General features: G+C 37.5%; 2 protein-coding genes across 3 annotated transcripts in view; one reads left to right on the top strand and one right to left on the bottom strand.

Moving 5' to 3' along the window:
- The window catches only part of crtc1b (CREB regulated transcription coactivator 1b), a 33,026-nt gene extending 27,599 nt beyond the window's left edge, over window positions 1-5,427 (top strand). Inside the window, exon 12 of one of the 2 annotated variants that reach the window (XM_082156667.1) lies at window positions 677-5,427. In XM_082156667.1, coding sequence (XP_082012793.1) covers window positions 677-888 — 212 coding nt within the window. In that variant the 3' untranslated portion in view covers window positions 889-5,427. The remainder of the gene's footprint in view (window positions 1-676) is intronic. The other variant, XM_082156666.1, reaches the window with a different exon arrangement.
- Window positions 3,882-20,155, bottom strand: comp (cartilage oligomeric matrix protein). Its single transcript, XM_082156649.1, has 19 exons — window positions 20,055-20,155; window positions 18,565-18,638; window positions 17,056-17,107; window positions 16,827-16,975; window positions 15,190-15,327; window positions 15,035-15,109; window positions 13,228-13,380; window positions 13,042-13,146; window positions 12,813-12,920; window positions 8,420-8,579; window positions 8,224-8,342; window positions 7,878-7,930; window positions 7,599-7,792; window positions 7,048-7,226; window positions 6,910-6,958; window positions 6,628-6,824; window positions 6,363-6,535; window positions 6,128-6,267; window positions 3,882-5,513 (listed from the first exon to the last, which is right to left on the bottom strand). The coding sequence occupies exons 1-19, from the start codon at window positions 20,128-20,130 to the stop codon at window positions 5,458-5,460; spliced, it is 2,250 nt and encodes a 749-aa protein (XP_082012775.1). The 5' UTR covers window positions 20,131-20,155; the 3' UTR covers window positions 3,882-5,457.
- Between the last annotated feature and the right edge of the window lie 443 nt (window positions 20,156-20,598).

The raw sequence follows: 20,598 nt of genomic DNA, 5'->3' as shown, positions 1-20,598 counted from the left end.
GGGAGTGGTGCTTGCAAATTCCACTTGTCAATTTTCATTGGCATTTTCTCAAAGTATCAGAGATGTTTGGGGCTCCCAAGTGTGACCCCTAGTGTCAGTACATCGACACAACAAGACCGTTTTATTAACGTCTTTCTGCGGTTGAAACACTGATTGAGCGATTACATGAGGCATGAATCATTTTAGTTTCTTTCAGTATACCTTCTAATGTACATTCATGTTTATTTAATGCTATAACTAGTAAAGAGGAAGAGATGGTCGGTTCATGTGCGCTATGCACTGCCACTTGAACCGAGGGAGATACAGAGATCTGTCACACCACATTAAAGCACATCAAAACGACATTTATTGTTTGAATTTCGTAATAAAAATGACAGAATTTGAAGGAATTTGTTTCATATAAAAACTAACAAATCACAAGCTTATTGAGATTTTTAGATGGTAGGCATGCTACAAGTGTAATACTTGTTTGTGGGTGTTCTCGGGGCTTTAATCCAAAGATAACTTTAGGAATATAGCAATAAAACCGCCAGACACGGACGAGTTCTTTAGCCTCTTTTCTCTCTTTATTCACCCTTTCTCTTCCCCTCTCCTCTCTGTAGTCTTTATTGTCACTGTATGCGTGAACACCCTTTTATTAGTTGCTAACTGGCATTTTTGATTTGTCGCACACTAGTAACAGGGGAATCTCCACCCAGTCTCTCCAAAGACCTCACCAGCTCATTGGCCAGCGTTGGTGACGTCAGCTTTGATGCAGACTCTCAGTTCCCATTGGACGAGTTGAAGATCGACCCCTTGACACTAGACGGACTGCACATGCTCAACGACCCGGACATGGTTCTCGCCGACCCGGCCACTGAGGACACATTCCGCATGGATCGACTGTGAACCTGTGAATGCAATTTTAAGCGAGACATTCCGCTGCATGGCCTCTCTGTTCACCATCTGGTGAGTGGCTGACCTCGTCCTCCCAACCACCCAACAACAGCATGCTGCCAAACCGCTCATGGAGCTGGTGATGGCAGCGAGGGTTTGGGGGGTGTGGAGGTGGAAGTCCTGTATCCACACTGGATAGTTTCCAATGCGCAATACCGTCCACCATCCACTCTCTTCATGTATTCATGTTTTGTTTTTGTTTGTTTGCATTTCGTTATCTTGGTTGGTCGCCAACATGCATTTTCTGTTTGTCTTGATGTATTTTGTGTTTTGTTTATCCTTTTGATTCCATCGGCATAGGGATCTTTTTCACACCATTGTGATTATGTTTATTAATTCATATTTACTTCAGTATGTTTATAATTATTTTGTCACATTAAGTGAATTGCCAACTTTCATCTATTTTAAAATGTTTACATAATTATGCCATATGTCCATGAAGAATTATCCGTCTGTATAATTATGTGTGTGAAATCGACATATTTATTTATAATATGTATTTATTTTAATTATTTTTTTTAATAATAGATATATATATATATATATATTATTTAATTATATTTCTGTAAGGAGCACTACTCCCCCAGATTGTGTATTAAGGGTTTAAGGGAGCGTTGCTCATTGTACACTGGAAGGCATAAAGTTTGCTTTTACAAAATGGCTTCCATGGCATTTCAATTTGCGAGCATTTTGTAACATCCAAACATCTCAAGATGTCACGATTGGTGTTATCATTCTTGTTTTTTAATATTTGCCAGTAATTAATGAAATTTTCTAGCAAAAGTACAGCAGTCTCTTGATAGAAATATAACCCATATTTTGGTGTTTTTGTGGACTGTCACGTGACTTTCTGTATGTTTTGCATATGTTATTCAAATTGAAGATTTGATTACTGTTATCGCTGTAATGTACGCTTCAACAGTGGTCAGTAAACGGGATCCAAGAGCTGCTGCAGAAAACTGCTGAACACTACACTGTGAGAGGACCTGATTTTGCCTTATATGAACAAAATGCTGTTTTTAACTGTCGATGTGATTTTCTAATCTCCAAAGTGTTTTCCTCTCGATATTCTTGTTTTACCAATGCCATTTTGTTTAGTATTGAGTGCTGTATAGTTTGTACTTGTACTGCCAAACATAACTCAAGTTTCTGTGTGAAGATGATGTCATTCATCTGGCATGGGGAGAGTAATGCTCCTTATTCTGTGCTGTTTACCGGAGTTTGTGTTTTTCATTCCCACATGTATGTTCGAGCCCTGTCGCACTTTGATCAAGTGACGTTTTTTGCCCTGTGTGCTATAGCAAAGGTCTTTAACCCTGCTCTTGGGGACCCACTGTCCTGCAGAGTTGAGTTCCAACTCTAATCAAACACACCTGCATCAGCTAATCAGCTCTTCAGGATCGCTTGAAAGCACACAATCAGGTGTGCTGAAGCAGGTTGGAAATCAAATTCGCAGGACAGTGGGTCCCCAGAAGCAAGGTTGAAGACCTCTGTGCTATTAGAAGGAATTAAGGAATCACTCATTTACAGTTCAGTGACATTATGATCTCTATATGCAGTGGGGTTTTTTCATTCAAACCTGGAAAGTTGTAGGATTAAAAAAAAATCTAAAACAAAAACAATTAAAAAAAGAACTTCTTGTATCTGAGCTAATATAAACTAATAATGACCAGTTGTATTTTTATAGAGTAGTGTTAACAGTGTTAACTTTATTAACAAGATTAATAACGACTATAACAATTGTATTGCTCATTGTTAGTTAATGCTGGTAATGCATTAACCAATGTTAACTAATGGAACCTTATTGTAAAATGTTACTGAAATACTAATAAATTTGCCAACAATTTACATTAAGGTCTCAGTAGTTAATGTTAGTTAATGCATTCCGTAACATTAACTAACAATGAGTAATACATTTGTTAAAGTTATTTTATAAATACAACTGTTCATTGTTCTTTCATGTCATCTCAGGAATTAAATATTAACAGATATAGTATTTTAATAATGTATTAGTAAATGTTGAAATTAACATGAACTAAAATGAATAAATGCTGTAGAAGTATTTTTTAATTGGTAGTTTATGTTAAATGTTCACAAACGGAACCTTGTTGTAAAGTGTTACCACAAAATCTAAGAGATTTTTTTTTTTTTTTTTTAACTGTTATGCGGATGATATAGTTTATATAGCGTAGATGTTTTAGATTTGTTTAAAGAAATTATACATTTGGGCCCCACTGTATCTAATTTGTCAATCCAAAAACACAAAGTTTATGCTACTTTGGACAAATAACCTGGTGGAGTTTAGCCCTTTTTGGCCAGATAAATTTTGGACATTTGGATCCTTCAAGGAAATAACTATTAAAACGGTGCAAATCCCATTTGTAATTCCTATGCAAACTAAAAGCATTAATCAACTAACAATCTGGAATATTTTTGTTTGAATATGAATTGTGTTGTACTAAGGGCTGAGAAGTAGGGATTGGCTCAGATGGTGGAGATTTATTAGACAACAAAAACTGCAATACATTTTATTCTTCAAACTGTGCCATTCAGAATATTTCTTCTATTGTTTTCACGTTTTCCATGAACGTGTTTGTCTCAGACACTTTTTTTTCCTGAAAACAGTGTACATAAAGCTTATCACAGGAATATGACGACAGCATGTCAAAATGAGAAAATACCGTTAGAGAACGAGGTCTTCATTAGCTTGGCTGATTCCAGTAAAAAAGATTCACTGAACATAAAACAAAATAGATTCCAGAGACACAGTGCATGTTTTAATTAATGCTAGTGGTATCATTTTACTGGTTTATCACTGATAACTACGTCTATGATCATGTTTAGAAATGGAATGTATTTATGGGGCTCCGTGTTATTATAGTGCATTACACCAAATGACCTGCTTGGCAATGCTTGACCAAAGCACTTTTGTTTCTTTGTTGTTGTTGTTTTTTATGATCTGTTATGTTGGCTTTTTTGGGGTCACAGTAGCATTTTTCTTTTCATCACAGTTGTAGCATGTTTGTTAACTTCAGTTGGGTCATTCCCCCTCCCTATCGATTTGTTCAGCCCTTGCATCTTGAGTTTCCATTTGAAATCCTGTCAGAAATCTGGAAGATATGGCAGCTTTCATACTGACGTATGTGCATTACTTCAAAATCTTCTGGCTGTTGCTCCTAGGGGCTTCAGCCATGGCTTTGCTCATGAAACTTGGACTGTTTTACTTTCTGAGAATGCCGACTGTTCAACCCTGTACATGCATTTTCCCCCAGTTTATTGTGAAGGTGTTCTTTGTGAACTGTTCTCTGTATTGCACTGATAATTCAGAGGGAAAACAATTCTGGAAGCGTATATGTGACTTCCCAATGCAAACCGAAAAAAGGGCTCAGTCTGTTTGTTGCTTTACCATGTTAAACATTAGGAGATGTGGGCAGACTGCATGTGTTTATTGGTCAAATAATCTGTTGTTGATGAACATGCAGCATGCAGCCAAACTGCCTGTTTGGGGCATTTTATTGGAGCGGTTTTAGCTAACAGCACTTACATGTATGTTGGACTTGTTCATTTGTGTCCTGGTTATTTGTGTGAGAGCAAACCCCCTTTAGCGTAAATTCCCCTTTAAGCCTTAATAGAACTGCTAAGCAGTTAGTTACCATGATTACCATGTCCGTACCATTAAGACTAATAAGGACATAGTTGACTAGATGGGATGTACTTCTTGATAAACATAATGATAGTGACCCATAGGATAGCGCTGATCAGTATAACAACCCTTCCCCTTAACTCATAGCATTAGCATAAACTAAGTGCCATCTACATTGATTTCTTTCTGTAAAGATGATATATTTTTTATTTCGTCAACTGTCATCTCACTTAAGGCAGGTTAATAAGTATTAAAAGACATTGTAAACAAACCGCTCATGAGAGTGTTAGATTACAGAATGCACATCAAATCTTTGTGATCTTTCATTTTGTGAGCATAAACAGTGCTCGCTCTTTATTGGAATTAACGGTATATTAGGACATATAATTTGTGGTTGTCTAGAGCTTTCATTGGGTTGGATCTATCCAGAGGCCCAGTTCTATAGTCGCTGTGCTGGTGTGGTCATCTTTGTCTCCTGTTTGTGGTAATTGATTGTAGAAGGAACTGATTTTGTCTTTGTTGTATTGCTGACCTTTTCCTTTCTCAGAAAAAAACAAAAAAAAACTAAATATGGACGTGCATGATGTCTCAGCTGCATATATCAGAGCCTTCTTGTTATATCATTTATATTTTGTAACCTGTATTTCTGTACGTGTTTTTAAAATACATATATATATTTAAATTCTGGTGTTTGTGACCTCAGTGCTAATGCAGTGTCATCAGTGTATCTGTCAGTCATTTGGGGTTTTAAAGAAGGCTTGTCTACTGTTGTTCTTAAAGTATAAAAAATTTAGTATGAAATATGACACACATGACAGAAATATACAACTCAAATCACATTAACCTTGTAAAAAATAACTCTGATGTTGAGTTTGAGTTTAAAAAAGCTGGATTTGCTGGGTTCTGAATGTCTCAAAGTCCTCTGGGATTGTATCTGCAAAAACAAAGAGGAAATACAATAGAATTTTATAATTTTCTCCTCAGAGACTGTGAATTTTGTATACCCATATTACACATTTTACCTGAATAATACAAAAAAGAAAAAAGATGATTCTGCACTTTTTTCAATGGGAAAATCTGCTGGATTCTGCAAAATGTAGCCTATAAAGTCTTCCAAGTGAAAGGATATTCATTGAAAGTCCAATGGGAATTGGAAAAGGAATCCAAAAGGGAATTATTGAAAAATGATATATTGCTTTTGTCATAAATTTGAAATAACATGATTCAATGAATCATGCTAAAAAAAGACCTGTTAAATGTATTTACCTTTATTTTGTATAAATAAAAATCAATAGATTTTTTATTTATTTCATGATAACTTTAAAAAAAAAAGTAAAATATGTTAAACATTTAGGAGTATTACTATTGGTAGCTTTAAGTATTTTCAAATGAGCCAAAATAATAAATGAGCAAGCAAGTGCCCAAGGATGTGTAGAACTGTTGGGAATTCAGATTATTTATTGGCCTGAGAGTAAGCTCTTTGAGTGAGTGTAGACTGTTTACTTATTTTCTAATGTATGCAAAAGATATTTTATCAAAATAACTGACCGTTGCATCTGTAGCGCAGGTTGGCCCAGATTATGTTCTCCTGAGAGAAGCAGAAAACTCCCAGTCTGCCTCCTCTCATGGTTGTGTCAATAATAATTCCTGTGTCTGCTACCATCTGCTGACCTTCATAGAACCTAACCCTGCATGCAAGATATGCAGAGTATTTACCATTAAACAATATTCTAAATAAAAAGCAGGAGGATTTGCAGATGAAACATTGTCCATCTGATTATACCTAATATAGCCTTCTTGGGGTCTGTGCTGCAGGAACCAGCGGTAAGACGTCTTGTCTTTCCAGCCAACATTTCTGGAGTCTTTCCACAAGAGTTTCACCTGGTTAGTTGAGTCACCTGTGTGCCAGAGTGAATTTCGCAAGTTTTCTCCAGGTCCCGTGTCTGATTTCACTGCCTACCAAAAAAACAACAAACAATCAAACTGATACTATATTTGATCCGAGCAATAAAAGTTGTTACTCTGCACTTAACGAAACCAGATCACACCTTTAGTTGGATACCAGGCTCCGCTACAGCTCGGAAAGGATTGGCTTGCCAGTAAATCTGCTCCACTTGCTTCCACATTACCACGTAGAAGCTTGAGCTGTCCTGATAGCCAAAGATAAAGCCTGCATAGTCATCATCCGTCTCAGTATTCACATGAAACGTCCCTTCGAAGTCCACACCATTGAATGCTGTGTAGCCTGTTGGAGTAACCAGAGGGGTTAAGCTTGGAATCAACTTGACAGTACATCCACTACGTTGTTTTTCCTTGTCATAATCTCTTACCTACAGCCAGTCCAGGGTCACTGTTCATGGTCTGAACAATCTCTCTTCCCTGTTAAAAAGGATGAGCATTCCTTAGTAAGTTCACACTGTGAGAACTTTGACTGCCACCATCAATGAGGCAGAAAGAGGCAGACAGACCTGATTAAGCACCACCCAGTTTGGATCGATCTGCGCATCACCCTCTGGATCTAGAACTACAGTCTGATAGGTTCTGAAGTCGGTGAGCGTGACCTCAGCATTCTCAGGACAAACGTCAATGCTGTCGCTAAATGTATCATTGTCAAAGTCATTCTCACAAATGTTGCCAATGCCATCACCTGCAAATAAACAGTCAAGAAAATTATGCAGATGATTATGATCTGACATATACATGACAAACCAACAAGATCAGAAAATGGCTGAAAACAATCTACAAGAAGGGTTGTAACCCTGCTAAAAAAAAAAAGAAGAAACTTTCCATGCTAATCTATCTAGGTTTGTTGGTTTGGTGTTGGTCAATATGGTTCATAAAGTCTTTTCAGTTAAACTAGTTAAGAAGGCAGGTTGAAACGCCAGTATTCCATATTGGGGACCATCATCCAAAACACAACATATGTTGGTCTTTTGAACAGGAGATTATTTCATTCAGAATAATGGTATTAGTATAACAGTTTGACGTAAAGTAAGGTTTCCAAGCTTTAAAACCTGACCATCAAAGTCCTCCTGCAGTGGGTTTGGAATCAGACGACAGTTGTCTGGACCAGGTGGAAGGAGATCGGGAATGCCATCGTTGTCATCATCATCATCACATTCATCTCCAATGCCATCCTTGTCTGTGTCTAGCTGGGAGCTGTTGATAACTGCAGGACAGTTGTCTCGTGAGTCCTGATGCCCATCTCCATCACTGAGGACAGAGACCAAAGCATTGGATTGAACATTCTGATTATGGGTGTTACCAATGGGAACCAGCATTTGGAGTTTTGTAATACCTGTCTTTGTTTGTGTCACAAGGATCACCAATTAAATCATTATCCACATCCATCTGTAGCAGAAAGAAGGAGAATAATGAGTTATGTAGGCTTTTTTAATACCTCAATTTCTTGGATTCAGAGTTTTATTCCACCTCTATCACTCTGCAGTCTCTTTTTTACATTGTACTTTTGAGTCTGGACAACCAGATCTTTGGGTACCAAAATTTGCAAGACCACACCCAGACCACTTTTTTTTTAAGCGGGCAAGGGTGTGCACTCTAAAAACAAATTCTGACATCAAACCATTCTGGGTAAAGAGAAGAGAGAAGTTACAAGTGAGAAATTAATAAAGAGTTAATCAGACCTGATCAGGGTTGCGGACGTAGGGACAGCTGTCACAAGCATCACCAACATTATCACCATCTCGATCTTTCTGGTCACGGTTTGGTACCTTTTTGCAGTTATCCTTATCATTTTTTATTCCTAGAAAGCAAATCTTCTCAGTTGGACCAATGCAGCTGTTCATAGTAACCCAATGAAGGAAATATCTAAAGTCTTACCATCCCCGTCAATGTCATCATCACACTCATCACCCTGACCATCGCCATCTGTATCCTTCTGATCATTGTTTTTGATCAGACGGCAATTATCACAAGCGTCTCCATAATCATCCTGATCAATATTCTTCTGATTGATATTGGGGACGAGCACACAGTTGTCCTATCAGAGAAGTAAGCAGTAAGATGGTCATGAGAACTGGTAGTTTAGGCTTACAGCTCCCAAATGCCTATATAGACAGCATTGGGCATAATCCCAACATAAAGTATGTTTTAAAAGGTAAGCAGCAATCTTCAAAGTTAGCATTTGACAAAATTCTTACTGTGCGTTCACACCGGACTCGAATAGCGCGTCAAATTCGCGCCTGCCGCGTCTAGTTATACTCTTGACCACTTTGTGTTAATTCGCGCGTAGTTTGAAGCGAAATTTACGCGCGTCAGAGGCAAAAGTTTCAAAACCCGTTGGCGGCCATCTTTTTTAGATGTTTATCGAGCATTAGCGTTAGCATTAATCGAGAGAGTCACCGCTCGTATATGCTCTGGAGAGCAGAAACAGCTGCGTAGGGGACATCGTCGCTGTACTCGGGTCCACCAGACCCTCCGGAGGGTTTCAGGAGTTTCACAATTTGGTCCAGGAGCTAGGTTTGGTGGACCTAACGGTGAGGACGCTGACGAGGACAGCGTAGGCCGTACAAGGCCTCGGCCTCAAGTGGTCGTTGCCTGACGAGCCCGCGCTGTACAGCCCGGCGCGAGGTTCACCCTCGCCCGCACCAACCTAATCTGTCATTTATTTTTGTTTTGATAATAAATGGAGCCAGCCTCCAAAAGTGAAACCTGTCCTGTGATTTTTATTTTTTTTAGTTTGTATACACTAAATTGTGTTTGTTGTCTTTACATTAGATTAATAATGTTTCATATAGATATGGAATAAATTGCATTCAATACAAAATGAGTATCTCTCATATATTGAAATCGAGTTTTTATGTGAAAGATTTGCTTTGTTGTGCATATTAGTCATATTACAAAATAATTTATTGAGGCCAAACATAAAATAACATTATAAACTGTCACTTCACCACGTGACAGCAGCAAGCAGGCTCCTGATTGGTTAACGCGGCCCGAATTGACGCAGAAGTTCCCACAAAGACTCGGGCGGCAGACGCGAATTCCCGTCAAACGCGTGAATGCACAAAAAGCACTAATAAAATCATTTGCGCGTAACGCGCGTAACACGCGTAACACGCTTAACGCGCTAGACGCTCAATTAGATAGACGCTATTCGCGCGAACTTGACGCGCGAATGAGGCGTATACGCGTCTACCGCGCCGTGCTCTACGCCTCATTCGCGCCGCAGGAATTTTTTACGCGCGTAACGCGTCTTTGCATTGACTTAACATTGAAATCACTCGCGCCTGACGTGCTATTCGCGTCCGGTGTGAACGCACCATTAGGCAGCATCACAAATATCTTTATGAAGAAGCCAATCTAGGAAATATCCCTTAATGAGCTTTGTCTGTGATATGCATTTTAATGTAATATTTTAAGTGTAATATTAGCTGAACAACATGCTAACATCGAACTCTATTAGAATCAGTAGTGAGTCAAGTCTCCTCTCCATTTACATGCAGCATTATGTATGCTGTGCAAAACTATTGCCTATGTAGAATGTTCAGTCCAGTTGGTCACTTGAATGAAGCTCCATTTGGATTAGGATGCTTCCTAAGAAGGCAGCTGTCTATGCAGGCAGCAGACAGCAAGGCAGCTAACCAGGTTTTAGAACAAAGCATACATACAGTTTTAATCAGAATTATTCAACCCCCATTGCAAATCAGGTTTATTGGCAAAATGTACATACTTTCAGCAGTTTGCAATGAACAAATTTCTGAACCTGCATTCTCAGAAATCTGGCTGCAGCCGTTGATAGCTTCCTTTTTCTGCCCGTCCAGGTAGTGTAACCACTGTTCCTTTAACTTTGAACTTCCGAACCATAATTCTAACGCTGTCTCTAGGAACATTTAGTGAATTCGCAATCTTTTTGTATCCTGTTCCTTGTTTGTGAAGGGTGATGAGATCTTCTCTTAACTTGTTGGACCATTCTTTTGACTTAAAGGTGAACTAAGTAACTTTTTTACCTTAACCGAACAGCTTCGGAGTCATAGGAATAGTTATATGACTTTTTTCGGGTTGAATGGTGGTCGTCTCGCACCCAAGCAGAGCCGATCCGCCCTATACGCACACTACGCAAGCTGCGTAGGGCCCCGCAAATTACTCAAGGCCCCGCCTCCCCCTCGTGTCAAAGCGCGTCAATCAAAGATTACAACATCGTTGAGACGTGAGAAAATGAAGCGGAACTATCCTTCTGGTCACGAAGAAAGAGGAAAAAACACTATGCGAGTGAATTGTGGGAACAGCAATCAGGTAGACTGAGTTTGCTTGTTTATAAACTGCAGCTGGGAAAAGATAACCGCGTCGCACGTTAACATGCGTTCATATGCGCGTGCACGAAATGAAACGCGCACTTTCCAAAATAAACTACAATAGCGGGATGACAATCCTCATTGTAGGCGTAGGCACACATACTTTTAAAACAAGACAATGATCATCTACTCTCCAAGTCAAGGTTAAGTTACAACTCTGCAATGCCAGATGGAAAACAATGTATTGGCTTTATAGTCTATATTGCAATTAAGATGCTGATTGACTGGACATACCGGTCAATATGGATGCACATCCCTCAGTAAATAATAACCTTCAAGTATTAAGTATTGCTGTTATCATTTAAAACACAGTGACATGCTGTGGCAATTTTAGCTACTTTTATTCATTCACAGCACAGGATGCATTTGTGATTTCAAGAATTCAATTTGTTCTATTTGAAGTGTGAATACTTAATATTTTACTAGTAACACTGTCTATTTCTGATATCAGGAATTACCTTTATTATATTACCTTTATAATATTATTACTCAGCAAGTAAACAAAAGCGTAAATATCTACGTAATAAAAAACAAATTCTGATATTGGGGTTCCAATCATGCACTGAACCTTGATTAATTAACAAGGTTAATTCTTCACTGTTTTCCAGCTGTATTTACAGTTTTATCTTTGCTTTTGTTGTCAGGATTAGTAACTTGCCATTTTGTGACATTTGGAGTTCATTTTCTATCAAATGTTATTGGCATTGTGTATTGTCTACAAGTATTGAGGTCTCTGCATTCACATTATGCTTAACATCTGACATGTAGATATGGTGTCTCGCAAAAATATCTGTAGTATAAAGTACATGGATTTCCCAAGTAAAGCACATACCATAAATGTGTGGTATAATTTAATATTATATTGTTTGAGTGAAATGTAATGCAAAGGAAATTTCAACTAAATTGATACTACCCAACCTTTTACTAGCCAAGTTAAAATACTTTCACCTAACTTAGTTAAGTAACGTATACTTAATTCCATATGTGAAATTAACTTAAAAAATATGCGTGTGAAATAAAAAAAAAGAAGTAAATTTTACTTATTGTTTATTTAGTGTGAGTCAGGTAGGAGGGCCCCTTAATTTTTTTTTGCTTAGGGCCCCAGGGAGGTCAGGATCGGCTCTGCACCCAAGTGCCTGTGAGCCGAAAAACCACCCTTGCAACTTTGGGCCGGAGGGCGTTACATCGCGTTACATCTCGCGATGTAACAAATTGCTTTACGGCAAAATAATCAGCAAAAATTCTGTCATTATTGCGCTCCCTCACGCTGTTCGAACCCGAATGAAGAAGACGTTTTAAAGAATGTCCCATCTGCTTTGATGTCGTTGATCTACTAGCCTCTGGTATCTGAGAGTCGCCAACGAGTTTTTCGACAGTGTTGTCAAATATCTATTCCGAAGCTGTAGGGGGAGCTCTATAGAGAAACCTGTGAGCAAAAAGCGAGAATACAGCGAAGAAATTCCCGAAACTGCATAGCCCTGCTTTAACCAAATTTCTAACATGCAGTTAAATGTGAAACTTAACAAACCTAGCCAGTTCAGATATTTCATGTGTTCTAGCTCAAGCAAACATAGTGCAACTAATGAAGCCCTTGATTAGTTGCATCAGGTGTGAGACAACACCTGTTTTACAGATTTGTGCTGTTGTGAGGGATTCTATTCGGAGGGGTTGAATAATTTTGAGACTGCAAAAGTCAGTAAAAGTTGCATTTTCAGTTGAATTTGGGGAAATCACTTGAAATTTTTTTTTGTGTTGAGCTATTTCAATTACTTTTGTTTGATTGGTTCATTGCAAAAAGCTAAAAGTCTGTCAATTTTGCCAATAAACTGGATTTGCAATGGGGGTTAAATAATTTTGATTACAACTGTCTATCTGGTGATATTATAGCATTTAACCAAGATGGTGCGGTGACCTCTGACCTCTGTGTTTAGGATCCCATCTCCATCTGCATCATCATCACATGCATCACCAATGTTATCTTTGTCTGCATCTTCTTGGCCGGAGTTTGGAACAGTGAGGCAGTTGTCCTAGAAAAGCATTTAACTCAGACCTCAACACAAAAGTTCTTCACTTTTTACTTTGTTTTAACTTAATGCTTAGTGCAATACATCTTAATTCTTTATTTTTGTTTTTATTTTATTTTTTTACCTTTGCACAGTTTTCTTCAACACATTCCAACTTTTCATCAGGAAAGCCATCAATATCAGTGTCTGTTCCGCATAAGTATCCATTTCCAGCCCAACCAATTCCACACTAAAACAGATTATAATAGTTAGGCCAGTCACATCCATTGTTTGCATATGTGAAATATGTCAAATATGATCATTGACTTACTGCACATTCAATCTGTCCATCACGATGAACAATGCATTCTGCGCTGGCATGGCAAGGATTGGGCTGACCATTACCACAAGACCGCTCAGCTTTGCAGCCTTTCGCCTGATCCCCAACAAAACCAGTCTTACAGCGGTCACAACGAAAAGAGCCCTGCCATAAACATACAATGTGTATGTACAAAAATGTACAAAAAAGATGCTCCCACTGATTGATATGAATCAATTTCTCCAAATTTGTAGACCAGTGGTTATCATCTGGTTTGATTAGTTTTTACATTGCATTGTGGTGAGCCAACGCAATAGCTGTGATCCAATTCAGGGTTCACAACTTATGTAAATATGTTCACCATGATCCATTTATGTACATAATAAAGAGCAGAAATTATCTATAAAATTGTATCTTGGTAAAATATATCAATATCTTTTGTCCTTTGAACCTCTTTGCCCATTTTCTGTTATCCGGGAGTGATGCGCGGTGGCGCGCTGCCAAGATGGCGACGGCCAGCTCCGCCCACTTTAGGCTTCAAAAATGCTCTTCAGAAACCTATGGGTGACGTCACGGACACTACATTCATATTTTTTACAATCTATGCTTTGAACCAGGTTTTATTTTTTTATTTTTGTATTTACATTTGTATCGGTAGATATTTAAGTAAGTTGAAACCCAATTGACCTCATTCAGAGCAGTGTATGAAAGCGAGGCTGTGAGGGGTAGCCTTACTGTGTTTTCAATAGCATCTGCTGTAAAAAAATAAATAAAAAAAAAACACGGTATAAAGCTCCTAGGTCACTTTACCACAGCTCATGTTGTCTGGAGTTTTTTGTGTACTTCAATTTCTTGGAAAGATATTTTTGCAGTGTTTCATCAGCAGGACAATCCAAAGACACATTAAATATCAGTTAAACCCACTGAAGAGATGTATGTCTATCCCTCACAGCCTTGGTTTCATTCCCGTTTTAATCCGGTGTAAACCTAAAAAAGTGTAAAAAATGTTGTCATCCCCGGTGCGCAATGAATCTTGGGATGCATCAAATCTATAACCAGTATTTAATGAAGTCTGGCTCTATTTTTGTAATTATATTTAAGGATAAGGGCATATCACGCAACCTGCATATGTTAGGATCTGCCTAATTTAGCTAGCTTTAGCTGAACAGATGAACTTGTTCCAAAATACCTTATAGTTTGGATGCATATATTTTGCATGAATTAGGAATTTGTTCCCACACTTATTAATTTGTTTCCTAAATGTATAAATTTGATCCCGTTTTGTGGTTATGGTCACATTGTAGTAATGTGTCCATGATTTAACTAACACGAGGGAACACTATTACAACATGACCACAATTTACCTAAAATGAGGGAAAGAATTAATACAATTTGGTCATGATTTGCTGAAAATGTGGGAACAAATTAATAAGAGGTGACGAGTTTTACCAAAAACGAGGGAACATTTTGATAAGACGTGGCCATAAATTAATTGGGATCAAATCATGGGAATGAATTCTTAATTTGTGTCCATGATATAAAATTGTTGTGCATGTCATGTCTGTGACCCTTCAACTGAAAATATTTTTAACCTAAAATGAAATAGGCACCTAATTACATGGGCACATGTAAATTAACTGATTAGTTGATAAAAGTTATTTTAAGTGTCAGATCAGGTAGAAGTAACTACTGGCAGATGTCTCTTTTTAGAGTGTATCAATAGTAGAACCAATTTTTGGGCTGCAAACCACCAGATAAGAACCACTGCTTTAAACGTAGCTCTGCTGCTGTGACCAACAGACCATAAAGCATCACTCACTGGTGTGTTGATGCAGTTGGAGTTCTCCACGCAGCCTCCATTTGAGTTCTCACACTCATTAATGTCTGGGCAGACCTGCATATAATAGTTTCCATTTAATTTCAAACATTTTATCCATTGATTGCCTCATGATTATTCTCATATAAAAATGATACCTGTTTATTGGCAGATGCATAGGCGAGTCCAACCCCCTGCACCTGGGGGCCCATGTACCCAGCTGGACAGGGCCCACAGCGAAAACCAGGTGATGTGTTAATGCATCTCACCCCCATGTGACATGGCATTACAGCACACTGTACAACAAAGAAATAGTAGAGAACAAAAATCTTACTCTGCAGTGAAGTACAAATTAAATATTTGTTCTTTAAAAATATTTAGAGACATTATTCCACACAGCACCATAAATCCTTAAGAGAAAAAGACTAAGGGATAATTCAAAGCGAAATTTTAGCTCCCTAGAAAGGTACCTCAGGAAGTGAATGCCATTTGTAGTGGCATTCCAAATGAAAGTTAATCCCTTCATAAAGGGCCCGTCCACAAGTCCGTTAGTGAAGGGTACATGCAATTGAGGAAATATTTTTTTACCGTTTACGGTTATGTGAGCCATTTTAAAGCTAGATGGCGGGAGAGTTTGAGTTAACATATAAATAAAATAATTCAAGTTGTTCAGCGGCTTCCAAATTCCGTTTTTTCACCCTTGAAAGGCACCTTGGGAAGGGGACTTAATTTGTAAGGCCGTTCCAAAAAAAAGGGAACAACCGAATACCTTCACGAAGGGCCCTTCCACAAGGCCGTTAGCGAAGAGTGCATGCGATGGTCACTTTGAGGAAGTCATTTGATCAATTTTATCATCCTTGCGATTCATTTTAAAACTACTATAGATGGCAGGGGAGTAATGAATAAATAGAATAATATAATATATAATATAAGTTGTTTCGTTGTGACAAATTAATTTCATTTAATTTTAGTTTTAGGTCAAGTATACATTTTTTTATGGTTTTGTCATTTTTATTAGTTACTTTTAAAAAATCATAGTTTTTAGTTATGAATAGTTTTTTTTTGTTATTAATAGAGTTATTCATTTTTATTTCAGTTTTATTTATTTTAGTACATCAGGATGAACTAAATGAAAATGACAAATGCTTTGACATCTAGCTGAAATGAAATTAGTTAAAATGTTGTTATTTTATTTTATTTTAGTTAGCATTCATTTTATTTTGAGTAACAGGTTTTATGTTTTAGTTTTAGATAGCTAAAATAACCCTGTTACCACATATTTGTCATGCATTTCACATGCAATTACATTTTTTTTTTTTTTTGCTAAAAAATGTGCTTAAAAAATGTGAAACAGTAGGTAAAAATGACTACCTGCATGATCCTAATAAGAGACAGCAAGCTTTATAAAGAGAGCAGAGAGGGAGGAACACACACACACACACACACACACACACACACACACACACACACACAAATACACATAAAGCATGTTTTAATACTTAATTATAAATGTATATTTATTTGCAACAACTATATTAACAGCAGTAAAAAGGAATTAGTTGTAAGAACAGCTAATGGAGTGATAGATGCTATGCTGTATTGTCATGATAACGTTCCAGGTAAAGATAATAAGTGACAGTGCCATTGCTCCCTTAGAGACAAATTCAAAGCTCCCTAAAGACACAATTTCCCTGCTCCCTCCAGAGTCCCCACTTTAAGAGCCCCCTTTGGAGTGAGTATGGATGCTCACTTCTGATTGGAATTCACCCTATTTCAGCTCAGGCAGCCCACTCACCTCATCAACATCAGTACAGTGAGTTCCATTTCCTGTCATGCCCTCCGGGCACAGGCCACACTTGATGCCACTGGGTGTCATAATGCATTCCACACCAGGGTGACAGGGGTTGGGATCACATGAAGGCTGTGGATCTACTGGTCTCATGCCTACAAGGACAAGAGAGAATGAATATCCAATATTTAGGTGATGATAAATCTGATGCAATGATAAGCTTAGAATTCCTCACCACAGGCTTCACACTCCATAACCGTGTTCTTCAGGAAAACTATTTCCTGTATCTATAAAACAAATTGTTCATTTGTCAGTGTTGTGTAAGAATGTATAATAACTAAAATGTGTTTTAACTTTTTAATAGGCAGGAATGTTATTAAAAAATATATATATATAATTATCAACAAGTAAAATAACATAATGATACCTTTGCAAATCATTAGCTAATGATTAATTAAAGCAGACAACTGGATGTTGAAATGCATGGCTTCGATTAGTTAATACTATACCGTATATTTTATTAATTAATACATCATGACACATTTAATTAATAGAAATTCATATATTACTTAATCTATTAATCTTAGTTCTTCATGAGTCATACAATTATCTGTGCATTAGTTAAAGGTGGTATCATTGATTACGTCAAAAAACCGCGTCTCCGTAGGCAGCCTAGGCTCTGAGATCTGCACACAAAAACAAATGGAACACTATTTGTTTTTGTTTTGAGTGTTTGGTGAAACCATTTGTTTTTGTGTGCAGATCTCAGAGCCTAGGCTGCCTACGGAGACGCGGTTTTTTGACGGCATGCTTATGGGGCGGGCAGCTAGCGGATCATTAGGAAAAAATATATATATATTTTTGGGCCTGAAATCACTGATACCACCTTTAAGCATGAATTAATCCATATTAGTGCCATTGTATTGTGAAGTATTATCCATGAAGGATTTATGTATCGGTTCTAACACATTTTCATATCTTTGTTCAAAATATTGCATTAATTTTCTGTTGTACCATTTGTATCTCCAGGAATACATTGCTCATTTATACAATAAGTAAGTCTTAATTGACGACAGGCTGTTGAAATTATATATATACACACAACTGGAGGTGGTAATGCAAGTTTCTGTGTGTATGTCTCTGTGTGTGTTCAACAGCTGTGGTATACAAGGGATACAAGTGGTATACATTCCAACAAGGGAATTCCCTCCAAATATAGTTAAGATATCAACATTTACATCACGGTCTTTGACTTTCTCACAGCATGCTGTCATGATATCCTCTGGTGCTCTTCTGTCACTTTTGACCAAAAATTTTTGAAAATTAAAAACATCGTAGCTTCATCGTAATGTTTTTTTTTTTTTTTATGGCACTTGCTATATGTACACACACACACACACAAAAAAAAAAAAAAAAAAAAAAAATTTGAGGGCATGATTTGAAAAGGCTAAGTGGTCGTAATAAAATAGTCACACTTTTGGTCTTCGCAGTCAAAAAGCCTCTCTTTGGAGAGCTGTTCATGAATCTAGTGGTTACTCCATGGTATTAGGCCTACATGTTTTTCTTTCTTTACTCTCGTATTTGAGTAACTTGTATTAACTCCCAAATGAGGAGCACAGGGGGGTTAAATAAAGATTGTTAGTGGATGCCAGAGGTTTCATACAAAGTCATTTACCTTGATAATTTACAATGACATACTTAAGGAAATGATTGAAGAGCCCATTACGATTGGTTTCTGAATTACCTGTTGCTTCAGTAGTTCTTTGATTTCAGCAAGCTCCTGGTTTGTGCCTTTAATCTGTTTGATAATCTCACCATCTGTAGTAAACCATGTAGAATTAGAAAGATGATTTAGCAACATGCTGATTTATCGAAAGATAATTCTTGGTTTGGAACCTTCATGTTTCCAAACCAAACATTGTGTATTAAGTTTCTTTCTGTTCACACACAGCTACAGTATCTAATGGCTTACAATAAAGCATGAAACACGGTACTTTTATGGTTAAATATTATTGTTATATCTTTTTGAGCTCATTAAATATTATGCTAAATGTCTTCCTTCTGCGGAATAAAGACAGTCATACAGGTTTAGGGTGTGTAAAAAAGGGTGTTCATGTTCATTTTTGGGTGAAATATCCCTTTGAAACCTGTTTCAACAGTAAACTAAGAACAACAGGACAGTTTCATGATTAATGCTTGTAAGGCCCCGCTCAAAATATAATGTCTTTTCCTGCAGGCCCTGTGGATGATTTTTCAGCATCTGACATTTTAGCAGTCAGGAACTGTATTACAGTAATTTGCCAAGGACTACATCTGTGTCTCACACACATTTGAGTGTTTATGCTGTGTGTTTGTGAATAGCAAAGGCCAATCTAAGTTTGTTGCCTAATGGTGGATCCTGCTTTCTGTGTTTCAGCATGACCATAACATGTAACCCAAATATCATGCGTCATTTTGATTAATCTCATGGGTGAACATGTTGTTATGACAGGATACAAACTGTTGCGGTTTTGATTTATGAGGCTGGATTTTATGAGCCACAGGAGCAGCAACACCAGAATGATCAAATCAACCTGAGACCATTTCTTTCTCAGCTCTAGATGTGGGGTTAGGGTCCTAATAAGGGTTAGGTTTAGCTTTTCTCCATTGATGATTCCGGTAAATTTAAAAACATGTTAAATAAAAAAGAAATAAGTAAATAAAAATCTAAGAGACAAACTTAGGAGGAGGGGCTTCTGTCAGAGGTTCCCCTCCCCAGAGAGCAGTCCAGACAAACAGAAGGGAAGTGTGCTCTTTCCATTAGCGACATCAGTGTTTTCCATATGCATTCCAGGATTCCATAAGCTCAACTTATCAGTTATTCATCTTGACTGGTGGGCCACTTAAAATGTTGATCTTTATCTTGCAACTTGCAGAATGGAAATGTTCTATTCAGCTGTATATATGTTATTAAAGCATTCCAAAACCTGCCCACATGATTAGACTTACTTGGTAAATAGTATAAAGATTCTTAGCATAAACCCTTCTAGGAGCTTTGTAAAAAATTTTTTTTTTAGAATAATAATGTTTATATTATTATATATAACTCATACATATGGTTATGAATATACTCTCTGAAATAATCTTGTACACTTTACACTTTAGATATTCCTCTACAAAGACTTCAGATTTCAGAATATATATAGGCCTATAAGATACAACAAAAATAAAAATTTATGAAGAAAGTCAACTCACCTCTGGATATTCCTTGAGCCGAAACCAGATCGCTGTGCAGATAAAAGCTGCAGCTGAACAGGAGAGTCCACAGCATGTTCAGTGCCTGTGTCTGAGGAGGGCAGCAGATCTAAAGTTCTGAGTGTGTCTGTGTCTCCTCTGCTTTTATACCACGTCTCTGACGTCATCTGCAGTCTGGTTCTTCACAGATCACACCTTTCATTTCATTCCAAGGTTCATGTGTAAAGCTGGGGCAAAAAATACTTGGATTTGAGTCTCTCTCTCCACACACACACACACACACACACACACACACACACACACACACACACACACACACACACACACACACACACACACACACACACACACACACACACACAATCAACCAATGATCAAGAGTTAGCCTACTTGTTTTCTGAGTCTTATGAGAAAATTCTAATGCGTCTTACACCTAAAGTTCTTTTTTTTGGGGGTGTTCTCATTCATATTTTGGATTTTATAGGTTTTGCTTCAAGAGCTAAAAGAAATATTCTGGGTTCAACAGAAGTTAAGTTTAATCAAC

This window comes from Leuciscus leuciscus (genome assembly GCF_965113295.1).
Source record: "Leuciscus leuciscus genome assembly, chromosome: 23".
Classification (NCBI taxonomy): domain Eukaryota; kingdom Metazoa; phylum Chordata; class Actinopteri; order Cypriniformes; family Leuciscidae; genus Leuciscus; species Leuciscus leuciscus.
The sequence above is the reverse complement of the archived record's forward strand: the minus strand, read 5'-3'. Positions and strand labels throughout refer to the sequence as shown.

Bases quoted from the DNA above. Each gene is read 5' to 3' on its own strand.
- comp (XM_082156649.1), bottom strand. From the start codon at position 20,130: ATGCTGTGGACTCTCCTGTTCAGCTGCAGCTTTTATCTGCACAGCGAT. The intron at 13,381-15,034 runs GTGAGTGATGCT...TGTTTATGGCAG, and splicing joins CCAACTGCATCAACACACCA to GGCTCTTTTCGTTGTGACCG. The intron at 7,227-7,598 runs GTCAGGTTTTAA...GTTTATTTGCAG, and splicing joins ACTGCAGGAGGACTTTGATG to GTGATGGCATTGGCAACATT.